Source organism: Schistocerca serialis, chromosome 4, assembly GCF_023864345.2.
Source record: "Schistocerca serialis cubense isolate TAMUIC-IGC-003099 chromosome 4, iqSchSeri2.2, whole genome shotgun sequence".
NCBI lineage: Eukaryota > Metazoa > Arthropoda > Insecta > Orthoptera > Acrididae > Schistocerca > Schistocerca serialis.
This window is the reverse complement of record NC_064641.1, coordinates 678,027,185-678,055,110: the sequence shown is the minus strand read 5'-3', so window position 1 is coordinate 678,055,110 and position 27,926 is coordinate 678,027,185. Positions and strand designations below refer to the sequence as shown.

Here is a 27,926-nt window from a genome sequence, read left to right as displayed (position 1 = left end):
GACTTGCTTTGTCCCAAAAGTCCGCCTAAGACCCAGGCGAATCTTCATCGCCTGTTTTCCTTAAGTGTGACAATTGTAGACGTAGACACTGTGCTGTCAGTTGGATCTTCCTATAGCAATCAACTAATGAGGATTATGTCCGAATAATAGGAAGAAGATAGTTTGCATTCAGCAAAATGCGACACCCTGATTGTCGCCTATGGAAACAAATCGAAGTGGAAGTTGCGTTAATGTGTCCTTTTTGGACGATAACTGCATCTTTAAGTTAAGCATTTTGTTCTTCAAATAAAAGATATGGCTGTCCTCTGTTTGCGATATACAAAATGCGACAAAACAAAGTAATTAAATATTCTAATAACAAAATCTTAAATACATTATATAAGCTGGACATCTTGCGAAACAAAAGAATAACTAACAGTCGAGTTCAGTGATACTCAATTGGTAAACTCAGTATGAATCAGCTGTGTGTTATGTGTTTTGGTTTGTTTACATAGAAAATTCAGTTAACCTCTTAATTCGGTAATAATTGTGAAACAAATTTCCTTTAAGTGCATGAAGTCTTATTAAAGTGACGTAAAGAACTTAGGCTCCCTCTATTTCTTTCTTTTTTGCCTTAAAATAATAGTTTGACAAGTCGTTCACTCAACTGCCAGGAGTTTGAAAAATGTTGTTTTGCTGAAGTGTTCAGGTCCACGTATTGTTACCTATTGAAGAAATTGAAAGAGTTCTCTTACGAAATAAATTAATTGTGTTGTTCTAATTAATGATGTGTGAATAATCTGATCTCATTAATCAAACCACACCGTCTCTGGTTTGACTACTCAGATTTTTTGTAATGTTTTTCAGTGCTTACACTGACTTTAAGAACGTGGGTTCAGTTTATAGTGTGATGTTACTGGCAATATTGTAAACTGAAAGAAGTCAGCTTACTTACCAATGTGGGATTGGCTGTTTTGTTTTTGTAAAATCCAAGTACTCAGACTGTAGAATTAAAGAAAATGTCAAAGTCATTAATTTCACGTTTGATTTCAAATACCAAGAGCCTTGGTTTGTAGTTTTCGTTCAGGAGTTAAATTTGCTTCTTATCATTTGACTTTTTCGTGCAGTTGAATCTGGAAATATTAAAAAAAATAATTTTAACTTTACAGTAATGGAAATATTGACAATGATAAGGGTAACACATCAAAAGCGCCCTTGATATGGGAATGAATTGATTTGATCGAGATGGTCCATATTCCTAACACATATGCATACGATTTTTGGCTTGAAAACACACCCGATCCAGTTGTTGAGCTGAGTTGTCTTATGCCAAATAGCATATTCATTCCTCTGAAAGTTAACAGAAATGCAACACTACATGAAATCAAGGAGGTATGTAATCTTTTCTTTTCCTGTGATAGTTATACCTATGATAAAGAAAATTAGTTGTATGTTACGTTTAGTGAAAATAGCTGTGGTGTTGTCTCATGAATCAAATTTTATTTTTAGTTCTACATGGTACACCAGACTGCATTCATAGAGCAGTGTGTTGGTGTACTCTTGAGATAAAGCAATCATATTGGCCAACAAGGATCACGTTAACAACTTCAGTTCCTACTCTTCCTATGTTGTTGTTTCCTATTTTTCCAGTATTCTCTCATTTTCTTCCCATCCAGTCTCTTCCTTTCTTCTGTCATGTCGTTCCCAATTTTGTATTTCTTCTGCTTTGAAAGCCTTCAAAATTTAGTAGTTTATTTTTAAAACTGTTTCTTTCTGCTATTTCTGATTCTTTGATGTTGTTTCTCTCTAGATCTTTTCTTACTTCTGTAATCCGTGCTATTGTTGATTTCTTCTTCGAGAAATACAGGAGTATTTGTTTTGTTTATCTATTTCCATCCATTCGGTAGAGGTGTCCGAAAAAGGTTAGTCTTCGTTTGGCCATTACTTCAGATATTTTCGTAGATCTCATCATTACTTTGTATTTTCCAATTATCTGCAGTTTTTATTGCACCCATTATTTTTCTAATAATCCTTCTTTCCAGTACCTTTAGTTTGCCCATCTTATAATTCATCATTAGGCATTCAGATCCATATAAACATTTTGGTTACCACTGTGGTATAGTATTTTAGTTTTATTTTTCTAGATAGACATTTCTTGTTGTAAATATTTTTGGCCAAACCATATGCTCTTTCTGTTTTGTTAATTCTTAATTTATTGCAGATTTTTGTAGTCCATTCTGTTGTATAGTTTCTCCAAAATATATAAATTTATTTACTTGATCTATGTTACCTATTCGTGTTTCAATGAATTTTTTTTTTATATTTGTCATGAATTTTGTTTTCTCAGGTGAAATTTTGGGACCAGTTCTATTTGCTATTTTTTTCCAGAAGGTTTAGGCCTATTTGAATAACTGCTTCTCTCAGGTTTTCTGGAAGTATTGCAAAATCATCCACAAAAGCCAAGCAGTTTACCTTAATTCCATTTGTTTCCCATCCCTGAGTTATTGGTTCAATTTTGTGATTTTTTTAATTTTTTTTAGCTCTGATTTCCAGATCCTTAACAATGTTTCTAGAAAACAATTAAACAGTAAAGGTGATAAACCATCACCTTGTCTAACTCCAGTTTTTGTTTCAAATGGCTGAGATACTTCTCCCATAAATCTGACTTTAGATATTGTACCTGTTAATGTTTCACGAATTATATTTACTAATTTTGATTTAAGACCAAATTCTCTAAAGACCTTATATATTGTTTCTCTGTCTATACAATCAAATGTTTTCTTGAAATCAATAAATGACACTATTATTGGTTTGCTTTTTAACATTGTATGGCAAATTATTGACTTTAAGTTAGATTTGTTCTGCAGAGGATCTTCCCTATTGAAAACAACCCTGATAGTCTCCCAGTTGTTTGTTTAATGTGTCTACCATTATGTTCAGGAGAATTTTTGATAATATTTTGTATGCTACTGGCAAAAGTGACACTCCTCTGTAATTATTGACATTTTGTTTGTCTCTCTTTTTATGTAGCAGGTGGATTAATGCTATTTTCCATTCAACTGGAATCTCTTCAGTTTTCCAGATGTTCTCAAAAAGCAGCTGTAGGCCTAGATCCTTTAAGATTTTTGTTTCTGACAATTCAATAATTCTACTGTAATCGAGTCTTCACCACTTGCTTTATTGTTTTTGAGTGTTTTGATGCCTTCATGAATTTCTAACTCTGTTGGTGGGAAATCTTCCTCTAGACTGTGAGGTGTCACTGGAAATTCTAATATATCTGTTGGAACTGGACAGTTTAACAGATTTTCAAAAAATTTTGCTAAAATTTCACTATTTTCTTTGTTATTTAACCCCATTTTGCTATATTCATCTTTGAAACAAATGCTTGGTGCCTGATATCCTTTAAGTATGTGTTTAAAAGTTTGGTAAAAATTTCTAGTATTATTTTTTGTGAAATTTTCTTCTATTTCAATAACCTGAGAATTTTCAAAGTTTCTTTTGATTTTCTGGATTATTTTTGATGTTTCTCGTCTTTGTTGTTTGAATTGTTCAAGGTCTTCCTCTGTTTTTGAACATCTCCATTTTTGAGCTCTCTGTTTTGGTGCTTTTTCACACTCCTCATTCCGCCATGTCTTCTTTTTATGCTTGGCCAAGCCTAAAGTTTTCTCTGCTGCTTGAGTTATTTGCATCTGGAGTTCATGCCAATCACCTTCCTTCTTGTCTCAATTTCTTCTCTAAATTTTTCCATGTTTTCTTTTATAATATTAGCTGTAGTGGTGTTGTATCTGATCACTTTCTTGGGTGCCTTTTTTGTTTTAGATGGGAGAAATTTTATTTTAATCTCAGAGAGATAATGATCTGTATCGAGTTCCCCATTTCTGACTATTTTAACATTCATAGTTTCAGGGATATACCTTTTAGATGTGGCTCAGTACATCCAGTTGAAATTCTCTTAGGTTTGGATTTGGATGTCTCCAAGTTTTGGCTTTCTTGGTAGTTTGCGGAAATGTGTGGACACGAGTTTTAACTGGAACATTTTACACATTTTGATTTCTTGTGTGTGCTGGATATTCACCTACAATAGTCCGAAATTTCTTTTCCCTCACAATCTGCGCATTGAAGTCACCGAGTAGTATTTTAACATTCTTTTTAGGTATGATAGAAATTTCATATTCTAAAAGATCCCAGAAATGATTTACTTTCTCCAGATTTCTTCTGTTGTCAGTATTTATAGGTGCATGGCAGTTTATGAGGGTGTAACTTTTATTCTTGCACTATTCTTAACATGGATATTCTTTCTGAATTCGATCTAAATTCTGTTACACTGTCAACAATATTTTTGTTTACATAAAATGCTGTTCCAAACATTGGCATGTTTTCCATTATTCTCACTGCTGGTTTCCCTTTATAAATTCTATAACGTTGTGTATCTACTACATTCTCATCTAAGAATCGTGTTTCCTGGACTGCTATAATTTGTATATCATTCTTCTGCAGAAATAATTCTAATTCCTTGTGTTTCCCAATTTTCAGAAGAGAATTTACATTTAATATTCCAAAGTAGTACTTATTCTTGAACTGAAACTTGAGAGGCTTTTGAATATATTCCATCTCTTCTTCAACGCAAATGTTGGGACTCTCCAGAATCATAGGTCCCGTTGCATTACATGATGTAATGGTGAATTCCTCATCAGAGTTACCACCTAGGGTAGAGCATCATTTGTGCGAACTTTCCATTTTACGACTTGAAGCTGTAAATTGTAAAGATTAGGGAATCTATAGTCATCCCTGAATTCCCAAAGTGAGACCAGGGTGTTAGCCTGGAATATTACTTATTCAGCTGCCACTAACATGTGGAACAGACACTGTCGGGGTACCACCACTAACATGTGGAACCATTGTGCCCTTGGTCCATTTTGGCCTTGGACAAGAGGCTGCCTCTTCTGCCAGCTCCGCCGTACTGAGTCCATCTTCTCTGCCTTCTCTGTCGTTGAGGTCTTCACCATATCCCTGGCAAGGGGCCGTCACGAGGTACTATCACCTGGGCCAGGTGAACCAAGGTTTTTTAACAAGGTGTTACTCCTCCCCCTCCTCCTCCTCCTTTCTCAACCGGACTTGGGACCGGCTATGGCGGAGTTACAGCATTATTTTAGGTAATCTTTTTTTTATGTGCTTCTCCAATTTTACTGAGCAAGAGGATTTTATATAAAGCAGGATTTGCTAATGAATAAATTAATTTTATTGTAGTTACTTAGAGTCTAAATTCTGGTTTGTATTTCGTCTTTCCAACACATCAACATGTCAGAAAAGCTCTGCGTCTTGGGCTGTCATAGAGTACTGTGCACCGTTTTGTGATTTTCAAGCTAAACTTTAGTTTATAATTATCAACAGCGTGAAAAATCTGACGGTACTGTGTGTCTACAGTTCATTAAAAAAAATTGCTATTTAACTTAAGACTGTTATAATAAAGAAACATCTGTGGTTCTGTAAACAGATAATCTCCATTTCCTTTCTGTCAACAAACTAAGCTTTTGAAGACTTCTGCAACACATATAATAGAACTACCCAATGACAAACAATAGACACCAGGCAACTGCAAATGTAGACATGTATGAATGCTGAGAAAATGTATGTGCCTAAGTGTACTCTATTAATTATTATGTATCTTACAGTTTGCCTGAATCACTTCTGTTGAGTGGAATAAAGTCATGGTATTGTCTACATTTTTATGTCTATCCTCCAGAAAATATGTTGATGTTCACTGTCAGATTTATCCTCAAAATAATTCAAACAAAAAGGAACTCACTTGCTTTACCAGTAAAAATGTTTCTATTATTGTATTGGTATTTCTTTCAATTGGTTTACTTTTTTTTCCAATAAACCTGGTCTGTCAGGTGAATTTTTGGGACTTGTTTTCCTGTTTCTTTCTTCTCCTGTCATTCTGTGTGACAGAAAAGGTAAAATACATTCTTTTTTGTCCAATTAAAACACATTGGATGATTGTTTTCCTGTCCTATTTTCAGATTTTGTGATGTGCTTGCTGACCAGTATTATTTTGATTGTTTCCGTCATTTTGTATGTATTAATGTACCTTTCCTCCCATCCTGTCTGATTCCACGCACACTTATTCCCACTTAGACCTCTCGATATGCTCTGCCCAACTCGCTCGACGTCTCGAGTGGTGTGCTCTTTCCAATACTTACTCGAGTGACCACTTCCCTTGTGTGACTCGCCCGTACAATCATACCCCGCCACAGCGGCCCGCTCATTGGAAATTCTCTCTTGCTGACTGGAGGCTATATTCCTTCTTGGCAGTCTTTGACGAACAGCCGTTTCCCAGCTGCGATGATCAGGTCGAGCACCTCGTGGATGTTATTCTCTCGGCTGCCAAATCCTCTGTCCCTCATACTACTACTTCTCTCCGTCCGGCCCCAGTCCCTTGGTGGAGTGTGGTAATGCGATTCGTGCTTGACGATGTGCGCTTTGTGTCTTTCACCGTCATCCTACGTTAACAAACTGCATCTGCTACACAAGCAACTATGTGCACAGTACCGTCGCACTATTAAGGAAAGCTAGAAAGCATGGTGGGTTTCCTTCACCAGTTTTACTCCATCCTCTCTCATTTGGGGTGCCCTGCGCTGGCTTTCCAGGACTACCGCCCACTCCCCAATAGCTGGTCTGACTGTGGTGGGAAACGTCATAGTCGACCCTGTCAATGTTTCCAACACTTTGGGCTGGTACTTTGCGGAGGTTTCAAGCTCTACCCATTGCCATCCGGCCTTCCTTCCTCGGAAACAGGGGGAGGAGGCTCGTGCACTCTCTTTTCTCTCTTACAATACTCCTTTTACTATGAGGGAGCTCGAGCGTGCTTTCTCCTCATCCAGGTCTTCTGCTCCTGGGCCCGATACAATCCACGTCCTCAAGCTGCAGAATCTTCCTCCTGCAGGAAAACTCATTCTCCTCAATACCTACAACCGTATTTGGACTGACTGTATTTCCCACGCTTTGGTGTGAAGCTATTATTGTTCCCCTACCTAAGCCTGGTAAAGATGAATCTCTTCCTTCCAGCTGTAATCCAATTTCCCTTACCAGCAGCGTTTGTAAGGTGATGGAATGCGTGATTAATAGTCAATTAGTGTGGTGGCAGGAGTTGTCACACCTTCTTTTCACTAATGCTCAGTGTGGGTTCCGAAAGTGCCGCTCAGTGGTAGATCATCTCTTCACCCTGTGGACGTTCATCATGAATAATTTTCTGCAGAAGCAACAAACAGTGGCCATATTATTTGATGTGGAGAAAGTCTATGATACCTGTTGGTAGACAGGCATTCTGTTTACTGTGCACACAGGGGCTTTCGTGGTCGTCTTCCCACTTTCATCCGGGAATTTTTAACGGACCAAGTTTACTGGGTACGTGTGGGTGCCTCCGTATCCCAAACCTTTTCACAGGAGAATGGGTGCCTCAGGGCTCTGTACTGAGTGTTGCCCTCTTCGCTATAGCTGTCAACCCAATTATGGACTGCCTTCCAGCTGGCATTTCTGGCTCTATTTTCGTTGACGACTTTGCTATTTATTGCAGCTCCCAACGGATGTGTCTCCTGCAACGCTGTCTTCAGCGTTTTCTGGACCGTCTCTATTTGTGGATTGTCACAAATGGTTTCCGCTTTTCTACTAACAAATCCATTTGTGTCAACTTTTGGTGGTCCAAGGCATTTCTTCCACTGTCCTTGCAACCGGGCCAAAATGCTCTCCTGTTCGTGGATGCAACGAAGTTCTTAGGGCTTATGTATGATAAGAAACTCAGTTGGTCTCCACCGAGCGAGGTGGCGCAGTGGTTAGCACACTGGATTCGCATTCGGGAGGAAGACGGTTCAATCCCGCGTCCGGCCATCCTGATTTAGGTTTTCTGTGATTTCCCTAGATCACTTCAGGCAAATGCCGGGATGGTTTCTTCGAAAGGGCATGGCCGATTTCCTTCCCCATCCTTCCCTAATCCGTGCTTTTGCTCCGTCTCTAATGACCTCGTTGTCGACGGGACATTAAACACTAATCTCCTCCTCCTCAGTTGGTCTCCCCACGTGTCCTACCTGTCTGCATGCTGCACCCGGTCCCCGGTCCCTCACTGTCCTTTGTGTATTGAGTGGCACCTCTTGGGGAGCCGACCGGACTGTCCTCCTCTGCCTATATCAATCTCTTGACCGCTCCAAGTTGGATTATGGGTGCATTATCTACTCCTCTGAATGGCCGTCTAGCTTACGCCGTCTAAATGCAATACACCATTTGGGGATCCGTCTCGCCACTGGTGCCTTCCGTACTAGCCCAGTTGAGAGTCTCTATGCATAAGCCGGTGAACTACCACTGTCATACCGGCACGACATCCTACTTAGTAGGTATGTGTGTTGGCTTTCTTCCGTGCCAGGCCCCCCAACCTTTGACCTTTTTTTTTTTTTTTTTTTTTTTATGACATTCTTGACCGCCAGTGCGAGATGTACGTTTCTTCTCCGCGGCCTCCTGACATCCGCTTTAGTCACCTGCTTTAGCGGCTGCTGTTCACACTCCATGCTACTTTCTGAACAGGTGAGAGCCCTTCACCACTTTGGCTTCAGACACAGGTTTGTGATCATTTTTACTTCAGCTCATTCCCGAAGGATTCGACTCCGGAGCTGACCTATCGCTGCAAATTTCTCGAACTTTGCTCACAACTTGCTGATAGCATATTTTTGTACACTGATGGTTTCAAGTCTGCCCACAGTGTTGGCTGTGCTTTTGTCATCAGGGATGATAAGTTTCAATACCGGCTTCTCGACCAGTGCACAATTTTTACCACAGAACTTTTTGCCCTCTATCAGGCTGTTCACTACATCTGGAGGCACCAGCTCACTCGCTGTGTGGTCTTCTCTGACTCCCTCAGTGCCCTTCAGAGTCTGGATGATCCAGATCCAGTCCACCCCATTGTTCGACGGATCCAGGACTGCCTCCATTTGTTCCTGGATGGGAGAGCCCAAGTGATGTTCATATGGGTTCCTGGCCATGTTGGTGTGCCTGGGAATGACACTGCTGATGCTGCAGCCAAGGCTGCAGTCCATCTCGGTCGGCCCGTCTCTTACTCTGTTCCTTCGCAAGATATTCTTACTTTTCTCTATCGGCGTATCCTGTCACTTTGGCATGACCATTGGTGCTCCCTTCATGGGAGCAAACTTGGAGAAGTCAAACCTGTCCCAACAGCCTGGTCCACTTGCCCCTGACCATCTCACCGTGAGGAAGTAATGTTAGCTCGGTTGCGAATAGGGCACTGCTGCTTTAGTCACCGCCACTTGTTAAGTGGTGACCCTGCACCTAGTTGTCCTTTCTATAGCCAGCCATTAACAGTGAGACATTTCCTGATCCTCTGCCCCTATTTTAGCCACTTACGTCTCAGGATCGGGCTGCTACCCGCTTTGCCGGCATTTTAGCGGATGATGTGCGACCTGTGGCTCGTGTTTTAAGTTTTTTAAAAAGTGGTAATATGACAAAAGAGATTTGATTTCTACCTGGTGAGTGCGGTGTCTTGTCGACGTCTTTTAGATACTCTTCCTTAATGTCTTGACATTTTAGATTTGTTTATTCTTCCTTCCTGTATTGGGCCTCGAAACGCTTTTTATCCTCACAGTCCCAGCATTCTATGGTTCTATACTGGGTGCTTATGACCTTAGATAATTTGTGCCCAAAAATAGCCTCCCACATATTATGAAGTTGTTGTTTACTGTCTAATTTGGTAATAGGCAGAAGACAGCTAAATTCACAATAAAAATATGAGAACCTACAAGTAGCATAAGGTCTTTGCTCTTACAAGGTTTTCTTTGAAGCAGCAATTAACCATGGACAAATGAAAAGAAATTAATACTTTCTGGACATGATTTTTAAGTTTCATTCCATTACTAGAGGCCATATGCAAGTTGTTTAGCATTTTTTGTTTGAAGATGTTGCGACAGTGATCACTGTGAAAACTGCTCTTTATTGAGCGGAAATATTAAGTATTAAAAAAAAAATCACTATATAGAAAACTTGTCCATTAACAATGTTAGATTCTGTGTGAATGTTACATTATGCAAAAAGAAGTTTACTTTCTGCATTACTTTTGCGATTGATTTATCCATTAAGTCTCCTGGAGATTCTTGATAACAGCTATTTGTATGCATCGTACAGTATTTATATTATGTTTTTTGCTGAATTCATTTTTATAACTACACTTGATGTGTTTTGTTTTCTGCAGGATCTGTGGGAGGAGGCTGCGCGGTATCCCTTATATGGGATGCTGCACGATGCCTCCTCATACGTATTCGCATGCATCAATTCGATGGCGGAGAACGAAGAACTGGATGACGAGAACAGACGCATATGTGACATACGCCCATTCTGCTCCGTGTTACGAATTATTGAACGTAAAGGAAATAAGGCGGAGAAGTCACTAAATAATCAGATCAGCCATCTTATAGGAAAGGGTAAGTTCTGCATATGTCGTCATAATGATAGTAGATCTAATGTAGCCTGTCAATCAGTCTGCATATGACACAGGTTGATGTGATAACTTCTGAGTTTAAAAGCTAGTTACCTGTCATTGTTTTTTTTTTTTTATTCTATTGTGTCCATTAAAGTTGGTTCCTAGTTGATTATTTAAGTATGAGAATTTTCCAGAAAGTAATACTTCTTTCTCTCAAAAAACTTAAAAAACAGTTATTTTTGAATAAATAAATTTCCAACTACATATTTTTGTTCTTAGTTACCATCCAAATTCAATAACTTGTTATACTGTGTGATGAATTTCTGTACACTGCTTCAAATAGCGCTGCTCAAGGTTGTTGAGTAAGAGAGTAATTAGTTCCTTAAGGGATTAAAATGTGAAAATGTGTACCTCACAATATCTAGTTTAATGTTGTAAAAATGTGATACTGCAAAAACTGGCTGTATCCTGGAGAATGCAACTAGGAATTGGAATGCCAGATTATAGATACTTTTGGAGAGATTCTTGACAGGTTGTAGGTTTTGAGGAGGAGGAGGAGGGGAGAATAAAACCATCTGAACATTACTGTGATTTGGAACTGAGCTATAACTGAATAAATCATATATGATTATTACTGATTAAAGTCAGTAAACAATAATACTATATGATTATTGCTGTGGCTCTTCCACCCGTGGTGGATATTAAGTTCTTCCAAAGATGGTGAAAGTTTACAAGAAATTTGTTCATTATTTTCTATAATTAAGTACTGTTATGTACGGGATGTTGTATGGCTGCGTGGGAAAATGATGATTGCAGTACAGCAGAAGGCAGGATGCATAAATTGATATTTAATACTAAGTTATAAAAGGAGATAAACTTTACATTTGAACAAAAAGGCCAAATAAAATAAGAAAAGACTAAAATGCCATACAGGAGAGAGTGAGTTCCTCAAGACTTGTTTCTAAAGAAGTGTGAAAGTTAGCAGCATGTAATGTAGTGCAGGCTGTAGAGTAATGTTTTCTGATAAGATATTGATATTTGTAGACCCTACAGGGAATGGAGATCTTGTGCTTCTAGACAATTAAGTTAGGTATCACTTAATGCTGGATAGTGTGCGCTGTTCTGTATCTCCTTTGAGATGTAGCATTATATTCTCTAACAGAAAAATATAGCAGCAAAATCTCACGTAAATTTTGAAGATTAATGTTTTTTGTAACACTTCATACTATCTCTGCAGATATACTGAATATTATTCAATTATTAACTAAGAGTTTTGTTTTTAGTGCAGTAATTGTAAAGGTTAAATTTTGCCACTTTTTAATTAGTATACTTTCATTTTATGTATCTACATTGTTGATAAAGTTATTGTATTTTTTAATCTTCCAATAATGTCCATTATGTTTTGTCACAGGACTTCATGAGTTTGATTCTTTAAAAAATTCTGAAGTGAATGATTTTCGTTGGAGGATGAAAAATCTTGGAGATGAAATAGCGCAAAGTCGACAAAACATGTCATGGTTAGATAAAATGAATTATCAGTACCCTCCAAGGCTTTCAGCATCTCCTGTTCCTCCTCCAAATGTGAGCTGTCGCTTGAGAGAAGGCAACTTTGTGCTTGTAACAAGATTTGAGAATACAGAGGTAAAATTAATGCTAAACACCATAGATGTTGACACAAGTAGTTATATTAATATTTTGCTTCAGGTATAATTATATAAATGCAGTCTGAATAGAACCCGTAGCATTGTGCTTTATATATAACAGCCAATAAATTGTTCAAATACAATCTGTTTTGATAAAAACGAAGCGGTATTATGACTAATTTTATGAAGAAAATAATATATTTAGAGTTTACAGACAAATTTTAACAAAAAAGTGTATAGATAGCTTCTTGTCTGAAAATGAGTGCTCAAGAAGGGAATACACAAGCTCAGTAATATGATGCAAATTGTGGAGAGGCCTGCAGCAACATAAAAATGAAGAAGGAAAATAGGTGTTACGAAGTGGTGAAAAAAAAAAAAAATGTGCATCATTCAATCCCATTCTTGAAGCAATCTAATGTAGACAGTACAAATTATTATTGATGTTTGTTTTATGGGCAGAAGGCCATGGTCCGAGACACAGTTCTCTGCCCAACCTTTCATCTTCCAATGCAGTGACATCATCAGAAGATTTAACAACTCAGAAGGCAACTACAGTCTAAACCAGTCTCAGCAAGCCGAATTGTTTATATGTATCAATGCAATAGTTGCTTCGCAATGTCATCAGACCGCTGCCTGAGATCACGGAGGTGCTCAGACATATGCTGTGGAGCTTGTAGTGAGGAAGAGTTGGTGTTGTTTGTTTTATTTAACATGAGCACTAAAGTCCAAAACTCGTCTAATTTCAGTCCTTCTTCTTTTCTATTGATGTTGTGCCTGTGCTTTCGAATGTCTGTGGCCTCTTAGTAAAGGAATGATTAGATCTTGTTAGAGAAAAATTGGTGGTTCCCTGGCCCCAAAGCATGATCTGCTACTTCTGATTTATCTGTCTTGCCCAGGCAACTGTTACTCTTGTGTTCCTTAAGTTGGGCATTAATGCTTCTTTTTCTAGTTCCCATGTAACTTGACTGCAAGTGCAAGGGATGTACTCCTGCTGTGGCAAGTGGCGGGTATATGTTTTTTGCAGTATTAAAATATTTGCTCACTTTTGTAGTTGGTTGAGACACTGTATCAATACTGTGTTTTCTGAGTATTCTGCTGATGTGATCTTTGACATTTTTTGCAAATGGAGGGAAGCCTGGCTCTTTATATGGTTATTTTTCTTTAGAACCTATTGACCTGTAGGATTAAAATTATGCAAGTTTTGGGCCTTAGTGGTAAATAAAACAAATATCACCAACTCTTCGCCCCCTAAAAGCTCCACAACATACGCCAGTGTGACTCCATGATCTTAGGCAGCAGTCTGATGATGTCATGAAGCAGCTGTTGCATGGATACATATAAATAGTGTTGTTTACTGATTTTGTTTGAGACTGTAATTGCTTTCTGAGTCATTTAAGCCTCTTTCGATGTTTCCCAGCATTGGAAGACAAAAGGTTAGGCAGAGAATTATGTCTTTGGCCACGGCTTCAAGCTCATAAAACAAATATCAGCAATAATGCAAATACTGGCCAGGAAAGCCTGCATTCTATGAGTACAAAGTATGGTGTAAATTTCTGCTAGGTTTCTTGGTGTTCTATTCACACATTCTTTGTTCATCGTAATACCAAGTTTGCTGCTACTGCTCCATCTGAAGAAACTTGTGTTCCAGAGTCTTGAGTTTAGGAAATCTCTTATATATATCTAATCATGATTTTTCTTATTGATTTGTGAATAAATTTATTGTCTTAACAACATTCATCTACAGAATGAGTTATTGTAGTTGATTTGAATTTTTGAAGTTTTTTGGACAGACAGTTTCTCCATCTCAACATAACGTCATACTTTTTGAAGTATTCTGAAAAAATTGGGAAAGATCTTCTTTAATCACCCAGGAATGAAAATTCAATAAATAGGTGCTAGTTTTGTTTAACTATTTTCTCATAAAATGCTGTATATTGCTCTTATGTAGTTATGGGCTGTTTCTGCTTTATTGGTGAAACCTGCATCACGTAATTTACAAACAATGCTGACCCCAGTTAAGTCACTTCGGTAAGCCAAAGGAAATGAAGGGCCGCAGAGTACAATTGCTTTAGTATCAGAAAGAGAGCAACAGTGAGAGAAATGGGTAGATATAATTGTTTTATAGATTAATTTTGCTTTTCTCACACTGGCTAGTTAGATATGAATTAGTGCTATGTCCATGTGTTTGATATTTTCATTGTGTGTTATAGGAATATATTTTTTATGTAATGTTGAATAATTTTTCAGACATCTTTTACTTTCAATATTCCATACACTATGACTCCGCACAAGTTGCTGGTGACTGTTCTGAACAAGAAAGCCATCACACTCAATTCACGAGGTGAACACCCATCGGACTTTGTGCTCAAAGTTTGTGGACAGGAGGAGTATTTGGTGGGTGATTATCCAATCATTCAGTTCCTGTATGTTCAAGAGGCATTAGCCGCAGATCTTACACCAACACTTGTTGTGGTTTCAGTCAACAGCGTTCCAGGTAATTGATTCATTTCTAATAACTAAGTTTTACTTACAAGGAGAGGTCCCCAGCAATGGGCTCAATTTTTTGAAACGATCTACACAGTGATGTAGGTTAAGGTCCAAGGAATCATATCCTGCATCAAGTGCCCTGGTAGGCACTCGTTAGTGAGTAGTCAGCGGGGTGGGGGCATTCATGTTCGTGTAGCATAATAATTAAGGTACTGACCTCAAACGCAAAAGATATTACGTTCGAATCTTGTGAGGTACTTTTTTTTCAAATTTTTTTATTGAAAGTATTTTGATCACTGTTCATTTTAATCAAAGCTTTAACTTCTTCAGTCACTCTTATTTTTTCTTCCTATCATTCTTTCTCCACTTGCAAGCTTTGTGCATGTGAATTTAAGTATTTTTATATATCTGTTATAACCTTTAAACATTTGAAAATGCTGATCGGTCTGGTAAAAAACAAAAGGTGACATAATGTATTTATATTGACAGTGGATTGACATTAAGAATGATTTATCATTACAAGATATACGTCATTTTGGATGGCGATCATCATACAAACATTTGAAACAAATTCTTATTGCACTATGGACAAAATAATGCGGATGAGGATTTAAACAAAATCAGGGTTTATCAGTAAAACAAAATTCGAATAAAACAAGGAACAGAAATAATGAATGTGATAACATGGACAAAAATGTAGGCTGATAAAATGGAAATAATTAAATTGAAGTTACTACATAGCAATAATCAAAATCATGCGAACAAGGATTCAAAATGGAAAAAGACTGAGAGGGAGAAAAATGAAAGCAAGTGATGTATTTCATATAATGACTAATATGATGTGACAAAGGAATAGAAAAAATTACACTTAAACCAATTAATTAAATAAGAATAATGATCAAAGTAATTCTGATAAAGATTTAAAAATAAAAAATTTCAAGATTCAAACCCACATCCTTTTGCGTGTGAAGTCAGTACGTTAGCCATTATGCTATGCAACCAGTCTGTGGATTCTTACTATTTTTAAAGCTATAGAGCGTGATGTGAATTTTGTTATTTTTTTCATTAATTACTTGCAAATGAGGGCTCACCAGGGTGACTGCTGCAGTGTGCAATTTCTTGGACCTTAATCTACGTTAGCATGCAAATTGTTTCAAAAAGTCAATCCCACCATTGGGAACCTCTCTTTGTTAGATTGTTATGCTGTACGTACTGAGCAATATTAGGTAATATATTTAAAAACACAAGTTATTGTAATGGTTTGGAGAGGCTCAGTGGAGTTAACCATATTGTTGTGGTGTGGAAGCCATCACATATAACTTTAGGTCATATGGTGCCATTTTCCGACAAGACGAAGGATATAATGGCTTTGTGAAACCCTTTTCAGCCTAACCAGTGCAAGCATCCAGTCAAGATAGGAGTTCAGTGTCATAGTGATAAGTGGACTCATTCTGCCAAGTTCTTTGTAAATTTGGATCAGTATTGTAATCGCTGAAATAACATCACAAGAGACCTGAAAATTTTTTATTTGTTCTAAATGCAAATATAGATGCAGCTTCTGTCTCAAAATTTGAAATTACCTATTAATTGCTATTTCATAGAGAATTGTCTCCATCTGAACTGTTTTATCAGAGGTGGTTTAAAATAACTGTATTTTCTCCATGTGGCCTTGAATCTTAGGACAAAGAAAGCATACATTTGTCTTCTAACTAAAGTTGAAAAGTTGGACACTTTTTATGTGGCAATTTTAGACGACAGATGTTTTGAACTACTGGGATGGGTTGAGCCTGAACTACCTCGTTAACGACTTCAGCAAGCACTTGCACAGTAGCCATTACTGAATGCTTTGCGTTGTGGATTGCTCATTGCTTTCATTTCTTATTTTTAAGTGAGAGGAGTTACTTTTCTTTTTCATCACGGAGTTCAGTTATGACTCACGCAACAATGGAAGGGGTTGGAAATCCATACGACCATATGTCAGTTCTGCTTTCACAGAATCTCAGAACATGGGTGTAGGCTGGCTGCCCTGTGAGAGAGAGGCGGGGCTTGTTCCCCCCATTGCTCCTCACCCATCTGGTGGTCATAATTCTAGTTTGATTATGCTCATGGCTGACTATCAATGTATAGTGTCCACACTCTGTATTGTAGTGACTGGAAACAAAACCTGTCAACATATTTCGACTGTGCTGAAAGTCTACACCTAACATGTGACTAGAGTTGTTTTTGATTTTATTTCTATGCTGAGTGCCTTATTCGTCTAGCTATAGTGTCGTCAAGTGAAGATTACGTTGCTATGAAAGCCCACGAAAAGTTGAAATCAATATTCTGCATGTTTTGTAATTATAAAAGAAAAGAAAAATAGCATCGGGAAACACCTTAAGTCAGAGCAGCACTCTAGAGCAGCACTCTTTTAACTGGTGAGAAAATGCTGCTGATTCTCAGCGATATGATTCATTGGAAGTTTAAATAGATCCAAAAGAAGTAAGTAAACAAAGATCATTTTGGATAGAATTGTTGAAGTTTTTGGAAATGCTAACATTCCTACGTATTTCAAAAGACTCGTAATTCATCTTCAGGCACGTGGCATTACAACCTTTAAATATATATGCCAAATCATTTACAAATACAAAAATTTTGATGCAAATATTGCCAAAAGTAATTGCTTCATTTTCAGGTCCCTAAATGTCACATACTCTTCAACCCACGAAGTTTCATTTCTTTTCCTCCTTCCCTTCTGTATGCTTCACTGTTTTTGTCAGGCATAGAGCAGATGGCAATAACTAGAACTGACATCTGTGAGGATGTCCATACTGAAACTTTTGTCAGTGACTATGAGGCAGTTGTAGCAACAACGGTTGCTAAAGTTCAAAAGGCATCCATTACAAGTACGAAGAGTTATATATTTAGTAAGTTTGATCAAGAGGCAATTGTAAATCTGAAAGAGGAACTGAAAACGAGTACTTTTGGACAGGAGCATGTAGAAGTACTGTGGCTCAAGTTTAAAAGAATAGTTGATCATACACTGGGTAGATATCTCCCTGGCAGAACAGTTCGTGATGACAAGGACACTCCATGGTATACAGTCACCGTAAAAAAAGACTTGTAAGGAATCAGCAATTCCTGCTTTATAGGAATAAAACAAAACATAGGTCACAGGTAGAGGAATGGTGAATGAAACACATTTGTTCATCAAGAGGGTAATGAGGGATGTCTTCAGTGACTGCTGTAGCAGAAACTTACCAAAAGATTGCTCAGAAAACAAGAAATGTGGTCAAATGTAAAGATGTGGCACCAAAGAATGTGTTCAGACTCTTCTGAATGACACTGTAATTGAAACTGAGGATGACAAAGCAAAAACAGAAATACTGAACTCTGTTTTCTAGTGTTCCTTTACTAAGGAAGATACAGATGTACTGTTTCAGGGTATTTCATGCACCATTGCAAAACAGAGTAAGTAATGTGGATATTAATGCTAGTGGTGTTGAGGAACAGCTAAAATCAAACACAGCTGATGGTATCCCTGTCAGCTCCTATATAGAATTTGCAGCTCAGTTTGCTACTGTTTTACCAAAATCATACTGCAGATCCCTTGAATAAAAAACTGTGGCCAGTGATTGGAAAACAAGCACAAATCACACCTGTCTACAAGAAGCAAAATGGAAGTGATCCACAGAACTACCATCCAATCCCAGCGACATCCACCATCTTAAAATCCTACAGTATATTCCAAGCTCAGACATAATGAGATATTTCAAACAGAAATACCTCATCTATGCAAACCAGCATTAATCCCAGAAACATCAATCATGTGAAATCCAGCTTGTGCTTTTCTCACTTGACATCCTAAAAGTTATAGAGCAAGAAAATCAAGCAGATGCAATATTTTTTACCTTCTGAAAAGCATTTAACACAGGGCTACAAAGATGTTTATTGACCAAAGTATGATTTGTGACTGGGATGGAGATTTCTTGGTAGCTAGGACACAGAATGTTATCTTGGATGCAGAGTTTCTGAGAGAAGTGGAAGTAATCTTGGTGTGCCCCAGGGAAATGTGTTGGGGACAGGACCCATGCTGTTCACAATATATATGAATGGCTTTCCAGATATGGTAGTGATGTTATCTGTAGTCAATTATTGCCTGAAGAAAGCTACAGAAATAGTTGGTAAAATCATGATAAGGTTTCAGAGTGGAGCAGAGATTGGCAATTTGCTTCACAAAACAAACAAATGTTGTACCCTGTGACTACAATATCAGTGATTCACAATTGGAATCACTCATCTCGTACAAAAACCTTGGTATACCAGTTTGTAGGGATATAAAAGGGAATGATCACATAAACCCAGTTGGGATAGTTGATATAGTACTGAATCAGCAGCATTTTAGAGATCAGTAATTATTGAGTCCATCTTATTACTATGACCCATAGCTTGCAAGATGTCATAGGAGAAAAGCACATGCTGGGTTTTGCATAACAGGTGTTTTTGTAATGTGTGCTGGTTGGTGTGGAGGTGGTCATTCTATTTGAGACACCTCATTACCTTTAAACTTAGAACATGTTCCAAGATCCTGCAATAAGTGTTGGATAGTAGTTTTGTGGATTATTTCTGCTGCTCTTCTTGTAAAGGGGTGTGAACTGTGCTTTCTTCCAGTAACAGAGTAGAGTTTTTTGTCCAAGGGAATAACAGTGTATTATGGTTAAGAGAGAGGTTGATTCAGTTGAAAATTTTTTGTACATTCTGTCAGTGATTCCATATGAAACTTTATTCAATTTTAGCGATTTCAGCTGTTTCTAAATGCCACTTACATTTATATCTATACTGCTCAATTTTGCAGAAGCACCAGAGGTGGTACTCTGTGGTACTCTGTGATCTTCCTTTGTAAAGAAACATTTGAAAAGAGAGTTCAGCATTTCTGCTTTTGAATTGCTGTCCTCAATTTCAGTTCTACATCTGCATCTACATCCATTCTGTGCAAGTCAATGTTAAAGAACAAGGTTAGAGGTACTTTCTACTGTACCAGCTGTTAGGGCTTCTCCCTGTTCTATTCACATATGGAGTGTGGGAAGAATGACAGTTTAGACACTTCCAAGCACACTATAATTAATCTGACATTGTTCTCATGATCCCTATAGGAGTGACATAGGAGGTTGTGATATATACCTAGAGTTAACATTTAAAAGTGGTTCTTTAATCTCTGTAAGAAGGCTGTGATCATCTTTTAGGATGGGTCACATGAGTGATTTGTGGGCAATCTCTTTTGTGAGACTAAATGCATTTGCCTAGTATTCTATCAATAATCCCAAGTCTGCCTTGAGCTTTACCTATGACTAGGTCTATGTGATCCTTCCGTTTCATATACCTACAAATAGTTAAACCAGGCTTTCATGAGTTGACTGGTTCCAGCTGTGACTCATTGACACTGTGGTCATAGGGTATTACTTTTTTTTTATTGCGGCATGCATAATTTTACATTTTTGAGTATTTAAAGCAAGCTACCAGTTGTTACACCACTTTGCAATCCTACCAAAATCCGACGAATTGTTGTGCAGCTTATTTCACACAATACTTTGTTATAGATAACTGAATCATCTGTGAAAAGTCAGAGGTTATTGTTAATATTATCTGTGGGTCATTAATATGCAATAGGAAGAGCAAAGATAGCAACACACTTTTGTGGGGTATGCCTGAAGTAACTTCTACTTCTATCGATGAATCTCCAACCAAGATAATATGCTGTGTCCTCCCTACCAAAAAATCCTTAATCCAGTCACAAATTCCACTCGATATCCCATTTGATTGTACTTTTGATAATAAGCGAAGATGTGGTACTGAGTCAAATGCTTTTTGGAAATCGAGAAATACTGCATCTACCTAACTGCCTTTATCCATGAGTTTCAGGATGTCATGTGAAAAAAGTGCGAGTTGGGTTTTACATGATCGATGTTTTTGGAATTCATGCTGGTTGGCATGGAGGAAGTAATTTTTGTTTGAGATACTTTATTACATTTGAACTCAGAATATGTTCTAAGAATCCACAACAAATGGACGTTGAAGATATTGGATGGTGGTTTTGTGGATCGCTCATGCTACCCTTCTTGTAAAAGGGGTGTAATGTGAGGATGTTTTCCAGCTACTGGACTTGGTTTTTTTTTTTTGTTTTTTGTTTTTTTGTTTGAGGGATCTATGGTAAGCTGTAGTTAAAAGAGGAGAGTTCCTGCATCATCCACAAGTGTCTGTGCACTGACTTTGGTGCCACTGTCAGCCTCATCTGTTTGATGCACTTCTTTGGGTGGTATACTAATAGGTCACATTCTACGATAGCTATCATTATTCAGAGTGAATGGAGAATCACCAATGCAAGTATGACGTCAAGACCAGGTGAGGGACATCATTCATTCCAGTAATGAGTTAATTCAGGTATTGCAATATTGGATATATATTAGCAATATTGCAATATTGAAATAATGCAGTTTGTTTTGCCTATGATAAGTGATTCATAAAAATTATTAAGATTGCGAGAAAAGCAGCTGATATATAACAAGTTGATAGGAAGACTGAAAGACATAGTCTGCTGTCAGGCTTTAATGTTGCAAAAAAAATTGTGACAATATTAGTAGTTGCCATCAGAAGCTTTTGAGTCTTTTGATTGATCAAGATGTTCTGAAATACTTACGTTTGAGTATTGAAAGTGGTGGTGAGATTTTGCAACTGGAACTAAGGGAAGTAAAATTCTTTAGAGCAGGTAACAAGTGGTTGCATGCTCCCTCCCTCCCTCCCCCCCTGCGCCCCTAATCCTCCCAACATACACCCCCCCCCTTCCCCCCCACACACACGCACACATTTAGCTTGTCAGAGCATTGTTAGTGCATCATTTGTAGAGGTCACAATGAACCAATAAATTGCTGGATTACCTGAATTGTGCGTGTTCACGGCAAGCATCGGGTTGACCTGACCTTTAAACTACTAAAGGCACTCCTGTATCTAATTACACATTACATCAATTAGCTCTGAAGAAGGACATTGTTTGGGAGCTTGCTATGAGTTCAAGTCAGTGTATGTGCCTATTTACTCTTCAACATACCAACTATACAGTGAGATGTAAAAGCGAGATTATTAGCGTAAAAGTGAATCGGAGACTAATACGAAGATCGAAGCTGGCGAGATCTGGTCTTCTTCCAGCTTGTGTACTGGCTCAGCCAACTTGTTTTGAGAAATTTGCTATTTTAATCTGAATTTTGAACTGTGATCCAATTTGGCATTTTTTATTCCAACATAGCTGTGCCAAAGGTAAATATTACACTCAGAAATGTGCAAAGATTTAAGTAAAACGAGAAAAAAGGAAGTTTGTCTATCATATCTAGTATCTGTCAGTAATGTCTGGTTTCAAGCTTATAATTTCAAAATCTTTCTGTACAGCCACTGAAATAGTCTGTTCCAGCTGAAATAAGCAGCCACAGGCAGGCGGCAGTAGGGGTGACACTCACATGAGTGTAGTCAGGGAACCATGCAGTATGGTGCAAAGTCTTACTGCCACTGCTGGGGACTCTTGGTCATGAGTGGCCAAGTGGTTTGCTCTTGCACCACCTGGAAAGTAGCCTACACTACCTGTGCCTGCCTATGAGCGAGCTGTCAGGTGTTTGTGGATGTCCATGGCCATGAGACAACATTGGAGCAGCCTGATTTAAAAGTTATTTGAACATGACGTTAATATTCATGAAAAATATTGCATTTTTCTTCATAGACCATTACGTGAACCGACTCTGGTTAGACTCTTTGATCCCAGGATAAAAAGTTAAATCATAGATACAACTTTAACTCAACTCATGTGTACAATAGCAAGTTAATCCTTGTCTCACCAGCAGTGCCAATGGCCTTGCCATGGTGGTAACAATGGTTCCCATCAGATCACTGATGTCACACTGGCCTTGGCTAGCAATTTGGTGAGGATGACAGGACACTTGTTGGGCATTCAAGGCCTGTTTGGATGGAGTTTGAGTTTCGACAGCAATAGTGGCGGAATATTTGAAGAAAAATTTGGAGAATATTTTGTGTAAATTTTCTGGTCATATTGTAGTTTTAAATGGAGATTTCAACTTATCAGTCACAGACTGGGAGACTCGGTGATTAGGGTGATAGTAGGAACAGGAAATTGTGTGCAATTGTTCTAAGTGCCTTATCTAAAAATTACTTTGAGCGTTCAATCATAGAACAGACTCGTAAAGGTGACATCTTAAATTTGCCAGTGACAAACCAATGTGAATTGACTCAGTTAACATAGAAAAAGGAATAAGGCCATTACATCATCATTAAATACAATTGTGATTTGGAATAGAAAGCAAGGTAACAAGATCTTTCTGTTTAGCAAGAGTGACCAGAAACAGTTTCAGATTACCTGAGCAGTCACTATAAAAGTTTCATTTCCAGTGCTAGCAATGTTGAGTATTGAGGGACAAAGTTTAAGAGTGTTGTATAATATGTTTTAGAGTGGTATGTGCTGAGCAAAGTTGTGGTTTGACAACCATGTTAAAAAGCTGCTATGAAAGCAAAAAGTGCTTTTCTGCAAATTTGTACAAACAAAAACTAAATGAACCCAAAATTAATGTAAGGAGAGCTCTGCATGTAGCATTCAGTGGATTCAAAAGTAAATTCTAGCTACTGACTTGACAGAAAATCCAGGAAGCATTTGGTCTGATGTTAAATCAGTAAATAGATTGAAGCCATCTATCCAGACACCCTGTGATCATAATGGCACTGAAGTGGAGGATGACTTAGAAAAGACCAAGGTTCTAAACATCTTTTTCCAAAACTGTTTCGCAGAGGGAGATCATATTGTAGTTCTTCCATTAAATTGTCACACAAATGACAAAAGACAGATTTTGAGACAAGTAACAATGGAATGGAAAAACAACAGTCTAATTGGATGCCAACAAGATTTTACACAAAATATGTCCCTCTTCTAGCAGCAGTGTACTGTAAGTCTCTGGAGAAGTGGAGTGTTCCTGATGATTGTGAAAAATCACAGGTCTGTATTGAACAGACACAAAAAACTACAGGCCTATATCTCTGATGGTTTGTTGTTAAATTTTGGAACATGTTTTATGCTCATGTATTATAACATTTGTGGAAACCAAAAATCACTCTTCAGGAATCAACAACAGCTCCAAAAATGATGACAGTGTGAAATCCAGCTCGCTCTGTTCATCCACGGTTCTCAGAAAGCAGTCAATACGGGCGCCCAGGTAGATGCTGTATCGCTTGACTTCTGGAAGGCATTCAATGCAGTTCTGTATTGGTACCTAATGGACAAAATATGAGCATACAGAATATTAGGTCAACTGGATTAGATCAATTGTGTGATTGGATCAAAGAGTTTGTAGCAGACAAAACACAGCATGTCATTCACAGTGGAGAGAAGTCTTCAGATATAAAAGCAACTTCAGTCATAGCCCAAGGGAGTGTTATAGGACCATTACTTTTCAGAATATATATAAGTGACTTAGTAGATAATGTTGGAATTTCCATCAGGCCTTTTGCAAATGATGGTGTTATGCACAGAAGTGTTGCAGTGCTAGAAAATGTGGTGAAATGCTGGAGTACCTGCAGAGGATCGATGTTTGGTGAAGCGAGTGGCAATTGACCCTCATTGTAAACAAATGTAATGTATTGTCTACACATAGAAAGAGCCATTATTGTGTGATTGCAGAACAATTGCTTGAGTCAATTACTTCCATAAAATATCTAGGTGCATGCGTACAGAGTGATTTAAAATGGTACAAACACACAAAATTAAATCAGCAAAGAAAGTAACTTACAAAACCCAAGTTTGACCAATAATTGAACATTACTCACAAGTCTTTCATCCATACAAGATAGGATTGATACTGGAAATGCAAAGAAGACCAACTTGTTTTGATACAGGCAGTGCCACCTCCCCCCTCCCTCCCTCTCTCTCTCTCTCTCTCTCTCTCTCTCTCTCTCTCTATCTCTATCTCTATCCCCAGGGGGCTCACAACTCTTTTGTGAATATGTGCATGGCTACCATGGGGTCCTCGCCTTTGCAGCATTTCTTCCTTTCCATATTGCATGCTTATACTTCCACACACTCTCTCTCTCTCTCTCTCTCTCTCTCTCTCTCTCTCTCTCTCTCCATTGGATGATTTACTTGATACCGACTCTGCTTGGACCTGGTTTATGATTGGGTCTTGAGTTTCCAGTCCAGCATATTCTACAACTTTTCATCAAATAAACACTTGGTCCCCATTGTTTCATTTGACCTGCTACCAATTTTCAAAGTTCCTCAGAAGTGTGGATCATGCAGAGGAGGTCGCCCAATGTGGTGTGTGCTCCATCATTTTCCCTTTCCATCTGTTTACTCATCCCTTTCATACAGTAATACACCAAAAACCCAACATGGTAGCCATCCTGTTGTGGGGGAGATGTTGTCAGGTACCTGCACAGTGGTAGCCCCCTGACCATGCGGAGATTTCTGTGTTGATGCCCGAGCTGAAAACTCCCCATGCATGTCAAGGAGTATATGCTCATAGTGATTCGAGCACAGGGACTCTGAGTAAGGGATTACTGGCCAGTCAGCCATTGCTGAGTCTGGGTGGTGCCTAGGGGGAGAGCCCCTGTTCGGAGTGGGTGACAAGTTTGGGGAAATGGCAGCCATCTCTAAAATGAAAAGTGGGTCAGTTCTGATTGAAATAGCATCCCTTGCCTAGTCATGGGCACTGCTCACTCATAACGAGCGGGGTGACGTACTGGTGACTGTCATTCCCCATAACAGTCTGAATTTAGTTCAGTGCATCATTTTCTACAGAGACCTGCTCTTACAGTGCGATGATGGGTGCACCAACTTGGAGCAATATGTTGTACACTTTGTCCGTCGTGTACATAGGGGGTCAAAGGACAATAGTGTTGCTACTCGTGCCTTCATCTTGGCATTTGAGGGTGATTCATTCCCTGAAAAGATCAAGGTGATAGTATACTGATGCGATGTCAAACTGTATGTCCCCACCCCTGTGTGGTGCTTAAAATGCTTGAAATTTGGGCACATGTATTTGTGTTGCGATGCTAGCCCCCTCTCTAGAGATTGTGGATGAGCGCTGCATGCGAAAGCTCCCTGTGCACCTCCTCCCATCGGTGTCAGCTGTGAAAGCACCACTCTCTTTGCTTACAAGATTGCGCTGTTTATCAGAGAGAAAAGAAAATTCAAGAATACAAGACTCTGGACAAGCTCGGTTACCAAGAGTCCAAGAAGAAGTACGAGAAGTTGCACCCAGCAGGCCAAATAATGTCATATGCTACAGCTATAATGACGCCGCCCCTTTGGCAATGGTACTCCTGCCCATTACACCTCCTACAGTAGGCCCTCAAAGCCGCTCAACCATGCATGCCCCTGTGATACTTGGGGGCTCTCCTCTTGCTGCGTCCCCCACACTTACTTTGGGACCAGTAGCTTCTCACCCACCAGGGACACTGGCCCCCACCTCTCAACCAAAGATAAATCCCCCTCTTCCAGCTTCTCTCTCCGGGAAGGGGTCCATTGGGACACTTCCTTCGATGTTTCCACCAGTCTATAACCGAACACCAGCCATTAGCTGAAGAAGCCACAGGTTCATGGTTGCAGGGATTCGTGTTCATCTCTTTTACCTGAAACTAATTCAGAGAAGCCCTCACATTCATCAGAATCCTCTAATGAGAGGAAAGACAAGAAAAAGTTCTCCAAGAAGGATATTCTGGTGGACCCCACACCACCATATCCAGCCGGTTGCCCTCCTGTGTCTGAGGCGGAGAGTCCAGCGGGCCCTGAGATCCAACCTAAGGCATAACCTGCCTCCATTGGTCCCTTCATGGCCTCACTGTACATCAATGATGTTATTCTCCACTGGAATTTGTAGCAGTTTTTTCCACCACCTGGCTGGGCTATGACATCTTTAAAGCATATTACCTGCCTTCTGCATTGCCCTTCATAGATACCAGCAATGCAAACCTGAGCCATTTATGGATACTAGGGATATTATAAGAATTGTGTTACCTATGACAGAGTGTCCGGCGGAGTTTGCACTTATGTGCTAGACACTCCATAGCAAAATCATGCCTCTTCATATCCCTTAGGAGTCTGCGGCTGTTTGGGTAAGGGCATTTCAGGATATATCTGCAATGTTTACCTCCCTCCCAATGATGAGGTGTCTCAGAACACACTTTGCATTTGTTTGTTTGCTGTCCCCACCTTTCCTAATCGTGGGTGATTTCAAAGTCCATAACCCTTTGTGGGATTGAAAGATGACCGCTGGCTGTGGCAAAGGCCTCAAAAATTTACTAGCACAACTTTACCGTTGCCTCTCGAATAGTTGTACCCCAGTCCACTTCAGTGTAGCATACAGAATCTTCTCGGCCATAGACCTTTCCATTTGTACCCCTTGTCTTCTCCCATCCATCCACTGGAGAGTCCATGATGACCAGTGTGGTAGTGACTACTTCCCGATCTTCCTGTCCCTCCCTTAGTGTTACTGCCCTAGATGGCTGCCCAGATGGGCTCTCAACAGTGCTGAGTGGAATGCTTTCACATCTGTTGTTGGCCTCGGGCCCCCTGCCCACACAGAGATATCGATGATGCAGTCCACTGTACAAATACAGCCATTCTTTCAGGAGCTGATGTAGTAACCCTCTTTTCCTCAGGCCTGCCCTAAAGGAAGACAGTACCTTGGTGGTCCTTGGAAATCACAGAGGCCACTCGAGATCATTAGCGGGCACTCCAGCAACATAAGCAGCACCCACCATTGGAGCACCTCATTGCCTTTAAGTGGATCTGTGCCCAGGTCTGCCACTTAATAGAAAGCCAGAAGGGAGAATGGTGGGAACGGTACATGTCTACCATCGGACCATGTATCTCTCCTTCGCAGGTTTAAGCGAAGATCAAATGTGTCTATGGATACCAGACAGCTACATGTGTACCTGGTATTACGTTGAATGGCACCGTCTACACAGGCCCAGGAACTGCCGCCAAACATTTTGCTCTGCGTGTGAGAATTATCAACATGCATTTCATTTTCTAGAACAGCAGTTGGAGCGAAAGCAGTTTACTACATGCCACCTGGAGCTATATAATGCTCCATTCAGTGAGTGGGAATTCATCAATGTCCTCGTCAACTGCCCTGATACAGTCCCAGGGCCAGACCACATCCACAACCAAATGATCAAGCACATGGCAGTGGATTGTCAATGTCATGTGCTTTCCATCTTTAACTGCATCTGGAGGGAGGGCCAATTCTCATCGGAATGATGAGAAAGCATCATTGTCCCAGTACTGAAACTGGGTAAGCACCCTCTAGAGACAG

The 27,926-nt window shown here is 39.1% G+C and overlaps 1 protein-coding gene across 1 annotated transcript in view; it reads left to right on the top strand.

The window, feature by feature from the left end:
• The first annotated feature begins 412 nt into the window (after positions 1–412).
• Positions 413–27,926, top strand: part of LOC126473159 (phosphatidylinositol 4,5-bisphosphate 3-kinase catalytic subunit delta isoform) — a 165,476-nt gene continuing 137,962 nt past the window's right edge. Inside the window, exons 1-5 of the mRNA XM_050100021.1 lie at positions 413–519; positions 1,149–1,371; positions 10,229–10,457; positions 11,868–12,097; positions 14,347–14,593. Of these exons, the coding sequence (XP_049955978.1) occupies positions 1,225–1,371; positions 10,229–10,457; positions 11,868–12,097; positions 14,347–14,593 (853 nt within the window). The 5' untranslated portion in view covers positions 413–519; positions 1,149–1,224. The remainder of the gene's footprint in view (positions 520–1,148; positions 1,372–10,228; positions 10,458–11,867; positions 12,098–14,346; positions 14,594–27,926) is intronic.